The sequence below is a fragment of the Phaseolus vulgaris genome, chromosome 5 (genome assembly GCF_000499845.2).
Source record: "Phaseolus vulgaris cultivar G19833 chromosome 5, P. vulgaris v2.0, whole genome shotgun sequence".
Classification (NCBI taxonomy): Eukaryota; Viridiplantae; Streptophyta; class Magnoliopsida; order Fabales; family Fabaceae; genus Phaseolus; species Phaseolus vulgaris.
Genome location: NC_023755.2, coordinates 26,075,386 through 26,090,179, shown reverse-complemented (window position 1 = coordinate 26,090,179; position 14,794 = coordinate 26,075,386). Strand labels below are relative to the sequence as shown.

The 14,794-nt window shown below is 37.2% G+C and overlaps 2 protein-coding genes across 2 annotated transcripts in view; both read right to left on the bottom strand.

The window, feature by feature from the left end:
- Window positions 1-11,595: 11,595 nt before the first annotated feature.
- On the bottom strand, window positions 11,596-12,252 carry LOC137835346 (ATP synthase subunit 9, mitochondrial). The gene is given in 2 exon segments (XM_068643817.1): window positions 11,596-12,031; window positions 12,033-12,252. Coding segments are annotated over 2 exon segments (258 nt in total). The 5' UTR covers window positions 12,054-12,252; the 3' UTR covers window positions 11,596-11,794.
- The window catches only part of LOC137835347 (NADH-ubiquinone oxidoreductase chain 5-like), a 7,048-nt gene continuing 4,194 nt past the window's right edge, over window positions 11,941-14,794 (bottom strand). Inside the window, 1 exon segment of the mRNA XM_068643820.1 lies at window positions 11,941-14,794. This exon segment is cut by the window's right edge and continues 1,447 nt beyond it. The gene's annotated coding sequence lies outside the window, so the exon portion shown is untranslated.

Genomic DNA, 14,794 nt, shown 5'->3' with positions numbered 1-14,794 from the left:
ATATAAAGTATATCGATTGTTATAATAAAAAAGTTAAAATACTAAAATAGAAATCTAAAAATATTTAGAAATCGCGTGTCCACGTAATATTTGAGATAAAATATAAATAAATATTTGAGACTTAATCCAAAATTTTATAAATGATTGAGTATTCAATTTAATATATATAGTATTAAAAAAGTTTAATTAAATTTTAAGTACATTATACATTTAAAATATTTAATTATTTTTCTATTAAAAAAATATTGAATGTTTCAAATATTTTTTTTGTTTGTTTCTATCTAAGTATCAAATTTGATTTTGTTGTAAATACATGGTTTGTTAATTATGTAATGTATTTTATTTTAATTAGTTGATAAATTGATGTTATTTCTTTTTAGTGTCTTTCTTCAACATTTGTTGGTCAACTGGTTCATTCTTAAAGAGAAGAAGTGAGTTGATTGATGAGTTAAAAAAGATTAAAAAAAAGATACAAAATAAATAATTTTTATTGATTTAAGATTGAAAGAAAAAACAAAAAAATGATTCAAAACCATTTAGAATGTGTTTGCGTGAAATATAGTGGAAAGAGGAGAGAGAGTGTGTAGAAAAAAACAATGCATTTAAAACCCAACTGAAAAAGTTTCAGCAGTAAGAGCGGAAAAAATGAGATGAAATGAAGACTGTGTTCTCACTTAACAAAATTACAACTGATGCTTTCTATTGCTCCTGTAATTGATTATTCATACTCTACTATTATCTATTCTTCTAATCTATTCAACACTTTTTTGTTCATGTTTGAGGTTGAAATACCCTATATTATTAGCTATTCTTTCCACCAATGTGCTTGCTTATTATTCATATGTTATTGATATGGTATATGGGAGTACAAAAGGATATATTTTGGAACATTTTCATCAATTTCTCTTTCTTCTCTATCTTTGCTCCATTTCATGGTATCACATTGGATCGTATTCTTTTCTTCTATGATATCTTCCCTATACACTGCATTTTTGTTCTCACTGTTTTATGGTTTCAAATTACAAAATAAATCATAAAATTACAAAATAGATCACATGGTGATTTTAGTACATGAATAAAAAAATATAAAATAACTTTTAATAAATAAATTCTTGTAGAGTATAATTATTTTATTGTAAATCTTAGAAATTAGAAATTTACTTTCATATTATTTTATGTTTAAAATAAGTATAAATAGTATTTTTTATTTTGTATTTGGGTTTATTGAGCCCAATAAAGTTTGGGTATAAACATTACAAGACAAGAAAGTAAGGGGTGTTCTCCCTGCACGCCAACAAATTTCTCTTGCACCCATCAATTTTGGAAAAAAAACTGTTTTACCTTTTTTTAAATGACTTCCAAATAACTTTTTTTAAATGTGTTTTCTGGAATAAAATTTTCAAACTATGTTCTGGAAAGAGTTTTCTATAATTATGACAAATTAGATGGGATATTTTGATAATTTTACCTAATTGACGGGGTGCAAAAAAAAACACCCGAAAGTAAGGAGCATTTTTAAATTATCCAAGCCTAAAGAAGTCCATTTAAATTTCAGACAAGCAAAGGAAGTCAAAGCAAGCAAAAATCAAGGAGAAAGTTTGGCATGACAAGTGTAAATGAAGCATGGGTGGGAAGTGTAAGTCAAGCATAAGAAACATGACCGGTCTAATTCACTAATTTGATATGAATTTTGAATTTTAAAGTTTTTCAGGCAAAGAGCATGAAAATATGGCTTACAAACCTCGCCCCTCAAGCCCAAGTGTTTGGCTAAACGAGTCACTTGCAGAATACTATCATTTTAACTCGAAATCTCATATATTAACAAAGGAAGACACAAAAGAAGGAGTAACAAAACGTAAAGAAGAGAACGCTAAGGCATTCATCCAATGGAGACTCCATCCATGACTTCCACCTCCATTTCTTCTTCATTTTTTTGTTTAGATTCCATGTTCACTAGTACAAAAATGTACATTAACGACCCCATACAAAGACAATTTAAAAATAATCATCGTTATAAAATGTGCGGTGGCAATTTTGTAATTAAGAGACACTGTCTTTATAACTCATTCAGAGGCATTTATAACGATGGTTCCCTCACGAATTTGTTATGCGTGTGTTCTAACATGAAATCTTATTATTTCAATGTTTATTCTAGATATAACATGTTGAGTGGGGGAGAAGTGTAAGTGCAAATGGAAAGAAACTCACTTGAATGCACTTTAAGGTAACCATATATAACACTTTAGAATGACAAACTTTTTTCATATAGTTATAAAACTTTTTGTACACTTTCATATTTTAATTATGATACTACGTGGTGATATTACGTGCATTATTGATCGGGGAATTTAATTATAGGAATTTGATATTTTATGCAGGATTAGAGAGATTATATAATAAAAAAATATTTTTTTTATAACGATAATTCCCACTGGAACCGTCTTTAAAAGCCCTCATAGGCACTTATAATGACGGTTCCAGACTAGAACCGTCGTTATAAGTATATTTTTTATTTTTTAATTTATTTACTTTTTTATTAGCAAGTTTATGTGGGTTTATAATGACGGTTCTAGAACCGTCATTATAAACCAATGATTTATAACGACACCCGCAATAACGACGGTTTGAGAATCGTCTTTATATGATATTTTTAACCGTCGTTAATGAGTTCTTCTGTACTAGTGGTTATTCAACTCCATGAGTAGTTAAAGCTTCTTTTGTTGAGGTTAGATGTAATCACCACTCTTGTATACTTTGATTATATTTATATACAATGTTATATTACTATTGATCTTCAATTTTTATGCTTATTGTTTATTCTAGCTTGTTCAATCATAAACTAGTTAAAGTTGTAAGAGGTTGGAAAACTCTTATAAGTTTTTGATCTAACATAAAACAATCAGTAAATCATTCGTCTGGGAATGGAGAATGAGTTATTGCATATTTAAATCCTTGAACTTAATGTGAACTTATTTTATTAAGTTAACAAGGAATTGTAATTTAATAGGGTTACTTAAGGTTTGCTCTAAGATATTAGAGTATAACTTTTCATGATAAGGATTGATGAAAATGAAGAAGAGGAAAAAATTTACTTTTTGAGCTTAATGAAAAAAGAGAATGAGATGGTGAAGTCTAATCCCAATAATATCCACGTTATATATTTATATCCGACCAACTATTTTTCTCATTTCAAAAGTACAAAAAATATTGTAGTGTTTAGTATTAACTTTTCTTTTAAGTTTTTATTAATTGATCTCACTTCATGCTTTATCGTTTATTTTACATCTAGTAGTATAAATGTTGTGTAGTTCTTAGTATTACACTAAGTACCTGTGAATTTTACACTTTTACTTATTTTTAAAAATATTGATGGCAATGTTCGCTTACCATAGAGTCAATAATGGGGAATTTTGGAAGAAAAACGAGGAAGCAAGACAACAAATAACAAAATATTAAGCATTGTTTGTTTCCGGGTGTGATTAAGGAGGAGGGAGGGACGAACGGGTGGAATTCATGTTTGGATTCGTGTATTTGAAGGCGTGGGTTTAGATGGGAGAGCGGAGTGGGATGTTTTTTTCCTCCTCACAAAAGTGAGGAGATTTGGGAGGATTACAGGTGGCAAAGACGATACAAATAACATTTTACTTTCGTACCCTTTAAACACTTTGTGCACATGTGAATGAGTTTACACTGTGTTATACTGGTGCAGTTATGAGCCAATGACTTTTCTTTTCATTAGACTATCCAGTGCTATCTATTGCAGAAGAATCTTGACCAAAATGGTAGACCCCATGAATGTGAAAGTGAAGTTGTGTTTGCTATAAATGAAATTAGGTTGTTTGATAGTTATGTTTGTTGTGTTGTTGTGCCCAGAACGAAGAACGAAGGAGAGAGAAGTGATTTGAGCAAGATAAAACTCACTGGTTTGTGTCCATTTTTCCAAATTTTCCAGAATAGATTTTCCTATCATTGTACATGCTTAGAATCGATTTTCCTATCTTTGTACATGTTGTAGAATCGATTTTCCTATCTTGTACATGTTGTAAAATTGATTTTTCATATGGTTAATGGCGCATAATTGATTTTATATTTTTCCAAAAGATGTAAAATCGATTTTCTATAGAAGTGATTTGGGAGAATCAATTATGTGACTTTTAAAGGTAGAAGGAGAATCTATTCTCCCTTGTGTGAGAAAAATGTTGAATTTTGTTATCTTTTTATTTTATTTTTCAGATTCTCTTCATCACATTACTTCTTCTTCTTCTTTCCAGTGCTTCTTCTTTTCGATACTTCTTCTTTCCAGTGCTCTTCACCTTTAAGTAAGTTTTTATTTTTTTTTTCTAAATATATTTATAGTTTTTTTATTATGTACGATTACTGTTTTTAATTTTTAAAAATATATTTACATTTTTTTCTATATATTTACTGATGGAAGAGGGCCAAGCTCAACCTCTCATGAAAGACAAGAGCCAAACCAAGAGCGTCTAGAGCCAAGCCAAGAGCGTCTAGAGCCAAACCAAGAGCGTCTAGAGCCAAGCCAAGAGCGTCTAGAGCCAAGACATGAGCATCCAAAGGCAAACCAAGAGCGTCTAGGACCAATTACTAGGTCCATGGCCAAGAGAATCCATGAAGACTTGGACCAAGCTACGGATGGAAGAGAGAGCTATTTGTATATGCTACATGAAGGCCCATCAAGAGTAGCTTAGTATTAGTTGTGGTGTAAATAGCCCAAACTTGATTCCATGAGGATTTGACCTAGATTTGCTAGATTTGCTACGTTTCTACAAGGTTTCCTTCTTTAGGGCCGACCATGTGCCATGAGTCCTTGTGATGTCATTTAGGTTTCATTTGGATTGCATTTGCTTATCCTTAGGGTTAACCTTTATGGTCCTCCTTAGCCTATTAAAGGAGGAGCCAACATCATGTATTTTTAAGATTGAATAGAATATTGTTATGCTGCCAATTTTGTGCCATACACTACTCCTTGCCTAACATCTAGGTTTTAATCTTCACTTCATCACCTTCAAAGGGGCTGGCCGAACCTCCCCAATTCCCCACTCTCATGTACCTTCAAGGCACCCATACTTCTTAGGAAGGCCTTACTCATCTCCTCCTCAAGCTTCCGCAAGTTTCATCACCAAAACTCAAAGAAGAGCTCATAGGAATGCCATCATTTGGTATCTAGAGCTATGGTTCTTCAAAGATGAGTATCTCTTTGCATTTTTCTTTTTGAGTTCTTCTTATTTCCAAGTTGTTCATCTTTATTCCAAGTTTTCTTGCTGTTTTTTTGTTTTAATATGATTTGAATGCTTGTTTATTCATTTCAATCGGTGGGTTTTGTTCAAAATTGTGCTTGAACATCTATTTTTAATTTTGCGTAGGATTCTTGATATCTTTGTGTTGCTGTTTTTTTATTTATTTTTAGGTATTTGAGTCTTGCTTGAAATTTCATTTGGGTCATATGATTTTCTTGAGTCTTTTCATTTTATGAATCCATAAGTTTTGTCTAAGTCATGTGTTTCCATATTTGTCAACAAATCCTAGTAGTACTTTTCTTGATTGATTTGTTTCTTGTTTTATTTGAATGCTTGATCTGAAAACTATATTGTTTTGATCCTTTGGTGCATTTTAATTTTAGTTTGAGTTCATATTTGTGTGTTAGATCCACACAAATTCCATTACACTAATTCCATTGTGTTTTTGTTGGTATATCATTTTGTTTTTGTTTCCAGATTTCAGAATCCTCTGTTTTCACAAATTTGTTTTGGCTGTTTTGCTTTATGAAAATTAAATACATCATAAGAAAATTCTAAGCCTCTGGATTTCACTATATTGAGGTGTTAGAAAAAGAACAAAAAAAGAATCAGTTGAAAAAAAGATAAATCTTACAAAAAAAGTGTGCAATCCTGACGTTACATCTGGCGGTTCTGAGCACTGATTTTAAAAAAATTATTAAAATTAATTGGTGCATGCGTTTGGAGTGAAACCAATGCTAATTTTTTTTTAAGATTTTGATTTGTTTGAGTATCAATTTTCAGAAGCAAATATCAAAGAGCCATCTCAGCATAAATCTGTAAAAGTCACGCATTCTGGACCACAACATTTTGTTTCAGTGGTGTTGTTTTTGGTTTTTAAATCAAATCTAGTGTTATTCCATAGGTTCCTTTTTGTGTGCCATCCATTTCTTTGAGTGCCTTTTTATTTGCTTGTCTAATTTCATTTGAACTCTTTCTAAGTTGTGTCACATTTAATTACATTTGTGTGGTACTGTATTTTCAAATTAACTTGTTTCTTGCTTTATTTCTTTGACCTCTAAGCTTGGTGGTGGATTAAATATCAATTGGTACTTGTTGAGTGGGAATTGACTTGAGGGGAGTCTAGTTTTGCTTAATAGGTGCTGAATTGAAGAATTTAATTACCTAATCCCAAGAGGATCAAAGGCAAGGAGCAGCAACAAACACATACTAAATACATCACACACCTTGGAAGGCCCAACAAAGAAGAAACAACAAAGGGAGTGCAATTAGAAAAACAACAAAGGGAGTGTCATTTAATTTCTTTGCAATTTAACTCTTGTTAATTACTTGTTAATCATGCAATTAGACGGTGAGTGTGTCTTCAAGGGCTCCAAGTGTCCAAAAAGCCTCACCTAGGGCCGACTAGCTTAAACTTTCTAGCTTAGCATTTGTTAATTGTTTTAATTACGTCAATTGCATTTAGTTAGCTACGCTTAATTGCTTTTGCTTTTGTCTTGTTTAAGCTTTGATAATTTTTGTTTGGGTTGTTAGATAGCTTGCATTAAAAATTTGATTTCTACCTCCTCATTGTGTTTTAAGTGATTCACCAAGAGAAAGATTTGTGTGAAGATCTTGAGGGATAGTTTTTGGCTAAGGCAAGACTTGGTATTTAAGTAGTCCATTGTGACTCATCTCTCTTACCTGAAAAACTACCTTCATTAACTGCCCTCATTTTTCTTAAAGTAAAACATTTCTATACACAAAGTTCTAGTCATGTCTTCTCATTCTTCAAAGTCTATGGAAAGTGATGTGAAATCCATCAAATCCCTTTTGAAACAACTTGCAAAGAATGTTCAATTAATTTCCTATAGACAATTGGAGAATGAGTCAAAAATCAATGAACTAACTAGAGCAAAGGAAGAGAAATCTCAAAATTCCAAAAAAACACACACTCATGCATCTTACTCTAAAGACAATGAGTTTCTAGGGGAGGAAAGCCTTAGAATCAATGATTACTACCAACCACCCCCTAGAAGAACTAGGCAAAGAGAGCAAGAGAATCCAAGGGAGGTTAGTGATGGCAAATTCATGAAGCTCTTCTTAGAATCATGTGAAAGATGGTGCGGAAGCCATGGTTGTGTATGTACAAGATCCTCCTAGGAGCTATGGTGATCTTGAAGGTGCATGATATGTATGGGATTAGGGAGGTTCGGCCAGCCCTATGGTAAGTGAGGAAGATGAAGATTAGAGCCTAGAAACTAGGTAGAAGCAAAGCATGGCACAATGTTGGCAGCATAACTTTACTCACAATAATCTTGAAAAATACAAGAGATGGCCTTCCCTTTTATAGGCTAATGGGCCGTGAAAGCTAAGCTAATTACACATGAAATTGGAGCAAAATGAAATGCAAATGACAAGGCACATGGCACATGGCCGGTCATGTGTGCTAAGGTTCTAGAAAGTGCACAAATCTAGGGTAAATCACATATAAGACAAACTTGTGCTTTCTAACACTACCTTAATTACTAAGCCACCCCTAATGGGCCTCCATGTAACATATACAAGGTCTTCTCTCTTCCATCCGTGGCTAGGTCCATGTGGGCGTGAATATGCTTAGCCATTGACCTTGTAATAGGGCCTAGACGGTCTAGGCCTCCTCCTAGACGCTCCATGTGTAGCCTTCCCTCATCACGTCCTAGACACTCTCTCCTTGAGTCTAGACGCTCATCACGGTCTAGTCTTGGGTCTTGGCCTCCATGGTGAGGTGTGCTTGGCCCTCCTCCATCAGTTAGGGTAGACCTACCTCATTTCCATGGTAAGGAAAACGTAGAAATTTATCTAGATTAGGAAATGAAAGTAGAGCAACTCTTTGCTTGCCATAGGGTGAGTGAAGAAAGAAAGGTGCCCTTAGCCACCCTTAGTTTCCAAGGAAATGCCATGTATTGGTGGACCTCTCTAGAGAGAGAAAGACGTCTTCTAGGGAACCTCCCATTGAATATTGGAATGACCTTAGGGGAGCCTTAAGACGTCGACATATACCCTCCTACTACCATAGGGAGTTAATGGACAAGCTCCAAAGACTCCAACAAAAGAATATGAGTGTAGAGGAGTATAGGCATAAAATGGAGCTCTCCATGATAAGAGCATCTATTAGAGAAGAAGAGGAAACCACCATAGCAAGATTCCTTAGTGGCCTCTCTCTTGAGATAAGAGATAGGGTTGAACCCCTTCCCTACCAAGACTTGAATGACTTGGTTCAACTTTGCATTAAAGTTGAACAACAAAATTTGCGCAAAACTTCAAGTCAAAGGGTGGGTTCATACTCCAACTTTTATCCCAAGAAAGACTATAAGAGGGAAGGTAGCACATCTAGAGAAAAACCAAAGGAAACTACCAAGCCCTTAGCAAAAGATGCCTCCACCCCACCCATCCGAACTAGGGACGTCAAGTTTTTTAAGTGCTTTGGGAGAGGGCATGTGCAAGCACAATGCCCAAACCAAAGATCTTTGTTCTTAAAAGGTGTAGACGAGTACACTAGTGGTGAGGATGAGCCAAGTGAGAGAGAGGAAGGGGGAGAGGATGAGAGGGTAGCTCCATTAGAGGGAGAATTGTTAATGATTAGGAGAACCCTCAACAATCAACCTAGCACATCCATGGAAACACAAAGGGAGAACATCTTTCATACAGGATGTAATGTTTTAGAAAATATATGTTCCCTCATTGTGGATAGTGGATCTAGTTGCAATTGTTGTAGTGCTAGGATGGTTGATAAGCTCAATCTACAAGTAGTTCTTCATCCCAAACCCTACAAACTACAATGGATCAATGAAAATGGGGAACTAAGTGTAGATAAGCAAGTGAAAATCAAGTTTTCCATAGGAAACTACAAAGACAAGGTTTTATGTGATGTAGTACCTATGGAAGCTTGGCATATCTTATTAGGGAGACCATGGCAATTTGATAAGAAAACCTTGCATGATGGTCTCACTAACGAGATTTCCTTCACCCATAAGCATAGGAAGTTTGTACTTAGTCCTTTACCACATTCTCAAGTGGTACAAAACCAAATACAAATGAAACATAAGAGGGATGAGGAAAACAAAAAGAAAAGAGCACTAGAAAAAGAGAAAATCCTTAGGGATAGAAAGGCGTGGGAGAAGAGTGTTCCTTCCCACAAGGTTGCTCAACAAGAAAAGCCTTTTGAAAACATCTTGAAAAATTTGCTTCTTGTTGAACAACCTAGCCTAATCTTTTGTAAGGGAACACTTGCATGCACTGCCACAAGTAATGAACCCATGAGTCTACCTCCTCAAGTGGAAAATCTTTTGAGTGAATTTGAAGATATATTCTCTAATGAGTGACCTAATGGACTCCCTCCCATTAGAGGTATAGAACATCAAATTGACTTAATTCCGGGGGCAAGCCTACCAAATAGGCCCGCTTATAAAACTAACCCCGAGGAAACCAAGGACATAGAGTCACAAGTTCAAGACTTGTTGGAGAAGGGTTGGGTTCAAAAGAGCCTAAGCCCTTGTGTTGTACCTGTCTTGTTGGTGCCAAAAAAGATGGAAAATGGCGTATGTGTTGTGATTGTAGGGCAATCAACAACATCACCATCAAGTATAGGCATCCAATCCCAAGGCTTGATGACATGCTTGATGAGTTACATGGGTTAACTATATTTTCCAAAATTGACCTTAAAAGTGGGTATCACCAAATTCGAATCAAAGAGGGTGATGAATGGAAAACCGCTTTTAAGACCAAGTTTGGATTATATGAGTGGTTGGTGATGCCATTTGGCCTCACTAATGCCCCTAGTACATTCATGAGGCTCATGAATCATACCTTGAGGGATTGTATAGGTAAATACGTAGTAGTTTACTTTGATGATATCTTAGTGTATAGCAAAACCCTAGAAGACCATCTAAGTCACCTTAGGGAAGTTCTTCTAGTGCTTAGGAAAAATAGTTTATTTGCCAATAGTGATAAATGCACCTTTTATGTAGATAGCATAGTTTTCCTAGGTTTCATAGTTAACTAAAGGGGGGGTGCCTGTTGACCCCGAGAAAATCAAAGCCATCCGAGAGTGGCCAACTCCGCAAAGTGTAAACGATGTAAGAAGTTTCCATGGGCTAGCTAGCTTTTATAGACATTTTGTACCTAATTTTTCAAGCTTAGCTTCCCCTCTCAATGAACTTGTCAAAAAAGATGTTGCATTTTGTTGGAGTGATAAGCATGAGCAAGCCTTTCAAAGGCTAAAGGCTCAACTCACCAATGCACCAATTCTAGCTCTCCCAAATTTTTCTAAAACTTTTGAGATAGAATGTGATGCATCGGGAGTGGACATAGGTGCGGTATTGTTACAAGGTGGACACCCCATTGCGTATTTTAGCGAAAAACTCCATGGTGCCACCCTTAACTACCCCACCTATGACAAAGAGCTCTATGCTCTTGTGCGAGCCCTAAAGACTTGGGAACACTACCTTGTGTCCAAAGAATTTGTAATCCATAGTGATCACGAGTCTTTAAAGTATTTAAAGGGCCAGCACAAGCTCAATAAGAGACATGGTAAATGGATGGAGTTTCTTGAGCAATTTCCTTATGTAATCAAATACAAGAAAGGAAGCACTAACATAGTGGCGGATGCTCTCTCAAGGAGGCATGTGCTCTTTTCAAAATTAGGTGCCCAAATTCTTGGATTTGATCACATAAGAGAGCTTTATCAAGAAGATCAAGAATTTTCATCCATCTATGCTCAATGTCAACATAGAGCACAAGGAGGTTACTATGTGGTCGAGGGGTATCTTTTTAAGGAAGGAAAACTTTGTATTCCCCAAGGCACACATAGGAAGCTCCTTGATGGAAGAGGCCCAAGCACAAGCCCACATGCAAGCCCACCAAAGGGTAGATTTGGGCCAACCATAGAGTTATGGCCAAGAGGATCCAAGAAGACGTTCTTTTACATGTTCAAATGCCATAAACTCTAGTGTAGAGTAGACTTTAATTTCTTGTCAAAATTAGCATAGGAACTTTATTTTTAATTTTCTTAGAATTAATTTTGGCACCTAAAACACCAACCTAGGTAAACTTAGAGTTTCTAAAAAAACCTCTAAATTTACCAAGGCCGGTCTAGAAAGCCCATGGAGGGGGTGAGCATAAAAACTAGACACACCCCTCCCCATGTGCTCATTTGTGCACCCATGTGCCATGTGCACCCATGTGCTTCACATTTACATTTCATTTGGCTAGCATTAGGGTTGCATTTTCGAAGTGAAATTTTTGATTTGCCCGTTCCTAGTCGTCATGGGAAAAAAGGAATAAATAAGAAAGAGATTATTACCTAAGAGCTTGTCCAGTACCAGAAATGCATCTCCTTGCGTGCGAGAGACTTCTATGCCAGCCGTTATTCCCGGCTCTGTTATGAAAGAAAGCGGCAGACTCATCTTACAGGTGTTCCCTAATGAGGGATTTTAGGGTTCTCCTTTATCTCCTCCCCCCATTTCCGGGGGCCTCGTCCTCTTCAGGTAGGAGAGACTACACCTTTCAAAAGGAGAAACTTAGAAAACAAAGAGAATCAAAAAGGCCATCATTAATGCGAACAAGGCAATAGCCTCGGTTAGAGCAAAGCCCAGGATTGCATATCCGAATAACTGTTTTGCCAATGATGGATTTCTTGCCACGGAATGAATTAATGAACTGAATACGTTTCCAATACCTACAGCAGCTCCCGCTGAAGCAATTGTAGCAGCTCCGGCACCCATTGATTTTGCACCTTCTAACATCTCGAATTGAGAAAGTCTCGTCACGCTCTTTCATTCACGATTTTATGTTCTCGTCGCTTCTTCCCCTCGTTCCTTTTCTCTTGGACATCTAACTTTAGGAAGCAAAGGCAAGCAGACTAGGCGGCAGAGGTTGTCTTCGCGGAAGGGGAAGAGTAGGAGGCTTTGAGTCGGGCATCAAAACTCGGCGTAGATAGAAAGTCCGCTACCCATTCAAGCAGCTTGTAAGGCTACAGTACTGCTTCATATAAGATGTACCAAGGACAAGTCAGATAGTGCACATTACTAGTGGGATAACTTTAGACTTATGTCTAACTCTTCTGGATAGCACAGGAAAGAGAAAGAAGACTAAGCAGACGATTCGGTGGGGCCTCACTTCAGGGGGAACATAGGCAAGGAAAATCCTGTCTCACTAGATCTATTGCTGGGGGCTAAAGCACAGGTTTACCCGCTAGTGGGTTTTTCTCTTTCATTGGTTCTGGAACGGGTCTGACTGGAACATCGCTGTCACGAACAGCGTAAACTGAGTATGGGTAGTCTAACTACTCATGCTAGTAGTTTATCTACTAGATGCTCTATAACTAACTAGAAAATAAGATTATAAACTGGATTGACTCGGCCGATGAACCAACCTCACCAGGGACGCAAAAGGTAGACCCAGTGGACTGACTACTATAGCTGGTACTCCAAAAAGGGAAGGTAACATGCCGGCGAAAACGAGAAGAAGGATCAAAACATCGAAAGCCTTTCTGAGCCAGAGAATTGGACGTGTGATCCATAATAGAATAGCCTTTTAGCGTAGCGGCGAAACGTGCCTGCTCTACGATCAAAGAATTTTTTGAATTGATAAGTATTCATGAGTGCATATACGTGGGCCTCCGGTCCTCGGACCTCAGTGTCCCTTTTGTCTTCCTCGTAGGGCGGCTCCTCGCCGTAGCCTGCTATCTCCTCCAACTCGTCATAGAATGAGGCCATGTTCACACCGCTTCGCCCCTTTATTGATTGACTGGATTGGCTGGCTTAAGAATGGAAGGCTCTTCAAGGCAATGAAATTTTTTGTTCCAGTTGTGCGGTTGAAAATACATACGAAAAGGAAGAATAAGACAAAGATCAGAGAATAGCTAACTCGTGTTGACGAAAGAATGCTTCGGTGGCTGTAGCTGATACAAGGAAAGCAAGTAGGAATTATGACACCAAGAGCTCGTTCACCTTCAGACCAAGAACTCAAAGAGCGAGAGCGAGCCACGTAATCCACATACTAATCAATCTTACTGATACTGAATGATAGCAAAACAAATAGATCAATAGAAAGACGAATAGATAGAAAAATGATTAAAACACTAGAGCATAATCCAAAAAAAGAACAAAGAAATGCCTTTAGCATTGAAGCCGGAAAGCCATTAAGCAAGCCTCTAACTCCATACTCTATTTCCTGCCTTTGCCCTCTCAAGCAAGATAAATTGAACCAAATGCAATCAATCGTCAGACCGCCGGAAGTCACTCTTTCTCTTTCTCTTTTCCAGGCATACAATCAACACTTCTTTCATTCAAAGGTAGGTGTATAAGCCCTTATATTGATCGATTCGCCTAAACGAGTTTCACAAATTCGTTAAGGACACAACCCTAACTAATATGAAAGGCTATGGATATAGTCTACATCGGCTAGTCATAGGAAGAAGAAAAAGACCAGCGTTAGGCCTCTTCAGCTAATAGATGTGTCAAAGACCGTTGCCAGGTTCAAGCTACTGAGGGTTCACTTGAACCTGGCAATTAGACCCAAGTGAGAAATGGAGAAAAGAAAGCAATAAGATCAAAGAGGGGAAAGACCTGAACACCCTCGGCGTTCTGCGCACAAAGGGGGAGCACACTTCTAGCGACAGAAGTGAGAGAGCGGGATTGAGAGGACCCCGTGGGGCTCGAGGAAAGAGCTGAGACTCTGCAAAAATAAAAAAAATGGAAATGAGATCAAAGGTAACGATATACCTATAATGTAAAGGGTAATGAATGGCAGAAGAGTAGTCCAGAGAAACCCAGCGCCTCCATTCGGAAGGTTTGGCTTGAGAAGAACATACTGTAACTCCCACTTTTTCAGCCCCTGGCATCTCCAAGCTTTGGGACGAAGCTGTGGTGGACTAAGACTCTTTTCGTTGGGTTGCCTTTCCGGTAAGAGAGTAAGCGTATGAAGAAGAGTTCATAGGCGGATCGAACTCCAAGCAAAGTTGAAAGCGGTAAGGCATTCAATTCATTAGGCTGTGGTCAATCTTCAGATATGGAATAGGTACCAAACCGGAGTCAGAGTAAGCTGCGGCATTTCATTCAGTCAGCTTGGCTTTTTATCTAGTTTGCCTTTTCCTTGGCGCCCTTCTTTAGTAAATCTCGCATTGGTCCATTCCGGTCTTCAGTCAGTCAAGTCAGTGTGCACCAAGCAAGTAAGCAAGCCAGTGAATTGATCCGAGGGTGAATAGACTAAGGTAGTGAAGTCATCCTAGCTCAATGCTTTCCTATCTGGTCCTGGAGCCTTCAATTAAAAAAAAGACCTTACGGAACGGAAAAATGGAATCCTCTGAGATAGGTTGAGAAAGCGCGTTCATATCCTGTTGAGAAGTCATCTTGCCACTAAGATAAGGATCTAAATCAAATAATATGAGGAATGATGGTAAGTAGTAAAGAGGTTCTGGTAATCTCGCACGATGTGGCCGCCAAGGATATTGGTGTGATTCCATATCCAATTTCCAGTCCTAAAGGGCTCAAATCCTATGACGCCTTCCGCGTTTAAGG